The 1,362-nt window shown below is 67.1% G+C and overlaps 1 protein-coding gene across 1 annotated transcript in view; it reads left to right on the forward strand.

Moving 5' to 3' along the window:
• Positions 1-1,362, forward strand: part of PTSG_09981 (uncharacterized protein) — a gene marked incomplete at its 3' end in the record, with an annotated part of 18,775 nt that overhangs the window by 9,431 nt on the left and 7,982 nt on the right. Inside the window, exon 13 of the mRNA XM_004989285.1 lies at positions 25-1,314. Within this exon, the coding sequence (XP_004989342.1) occupies positions 25-1,314 (1,290 nt within the window). The remainder of the gene's footprint in view (positions 1-24; positions 1,315-1,362) is intronic.

Genomic DNA, 1,362 nt, shown 5'->3' on the forward strand with positions numbered 1-1,362 from the left:
GTGGCCACGGGTGCAGGCGCCCAGCGGCTGTTCAACGTGCTGGCGCACTTTTTGGTCAACCACTTTGCGGTCATGGTGCAGGCGCTGCGGGCGTCCCCGAACGTGCGCCCGGATGACGTGCGCGTGACATCTGTGAGCGAGGTGCTGTTCCTGCTGGACGAGCTTGCCGACAGCCACCTTGGCCACGCCGTCCTCTCCCACAGCTCCAGCTCCTGCGCGCTGCTGTCCCTCATGCTGTCCTCCGTGTGCACGCCGCGCATCCTGGACGTGGTGGTGCGCGTGCTTGCCGTTGCGCTGCCGCTGCTGCGCGTCGACGAGCAGCTCGTGTCGCACCTCAAGGAGATGGGCCACGCGGATGTGACGCCCAAGACGGCGCGCTCCGTGATTGTGCGCACGCTGCTGGAGCGCCTTGGCGACTACGCCACGCCGCCCTCGCTCAACACGGGCATGGCCGCCGCCAGCCCACTCACGCTGAAGAAGGCGCAGTCACGCGCCATGAGCACGGGGGACGACAACCAGCCTGCCCCGGCGTCCGTGAGCACGCCAACACCCAGCGCTGCGCGTGGCGGCGCAGAGTCGCCAAGCACCCCGCCACAGGCCATTCGGCCTGGCCCAGACGACGACGGCTCGTCGCACGGCATGCCGAACGTGAGCGCCCTCTCCGCAACACCGGGCACGCCCGACGCTGCACAGGAGGGCATGCTTGTGCCCCCGCACCTGCGCGGCACCAGCAGCAGCCTCTCTGTGGAGACCGACTCGCGGTACAGCGACAACTCGTCCATGTACCTGCGTGACAGCGCCGATGACGAAGACACGCGCGCCATCATGCAGGCCCTCATGCGGGAGTTTGGCGGCCAGGACGAGAACGGAGGAGACGGTGCCAACGGCGGCAACGACGACGACGACGACGACGATGGTGATGATGGCGATGATGACGACAATGGAAGCTCCCTTGTCGCTGAGAGCGATGCGCGCAGCGGCCTTGGCGTAGATGTGATGGAGCTTGTGCCGCCACCACCGCGCGTGGAAATGGGCGGCGAAGACGAGGAAGACGAGCTGCTCGACGACGAGGAAGACGAGGACGACATGATCGAGGACGAGGACGACGACTTTGACGATGACGAAGAAGCAGACATGATGTTCGTGTCCAACGACATGCTCGGCGAAGATGAGGAGGTGCCTGACCTCGGCGGCTACGACGACGTGGACGCGGAGGAAGACGAGGCTGAGGACGCGCGCCGCATGCACGAGGAAATGGCGCTGCGGCACCGCATTGCGCGCGAGATGGCCGAGCAGCAGCAGCAGGACACCACCGTGCATCGCCGGTCTGACATCCGCGCCGCCCTGCACGCGCACGCGGCC

The sequence above is a fragment of the Salpingoeca rosetta genome (assembly GCF_000188695.1).
Source record: "Salpingoeca rosetta unplaced genomic scaffold supercont1.30, whole genome shotgun sequence".
NCBI lineage: Eukaryota > Choanoflagellata > Craspedida > Salpingoecidae > Salpingoeca > Salpingoeca rosetta.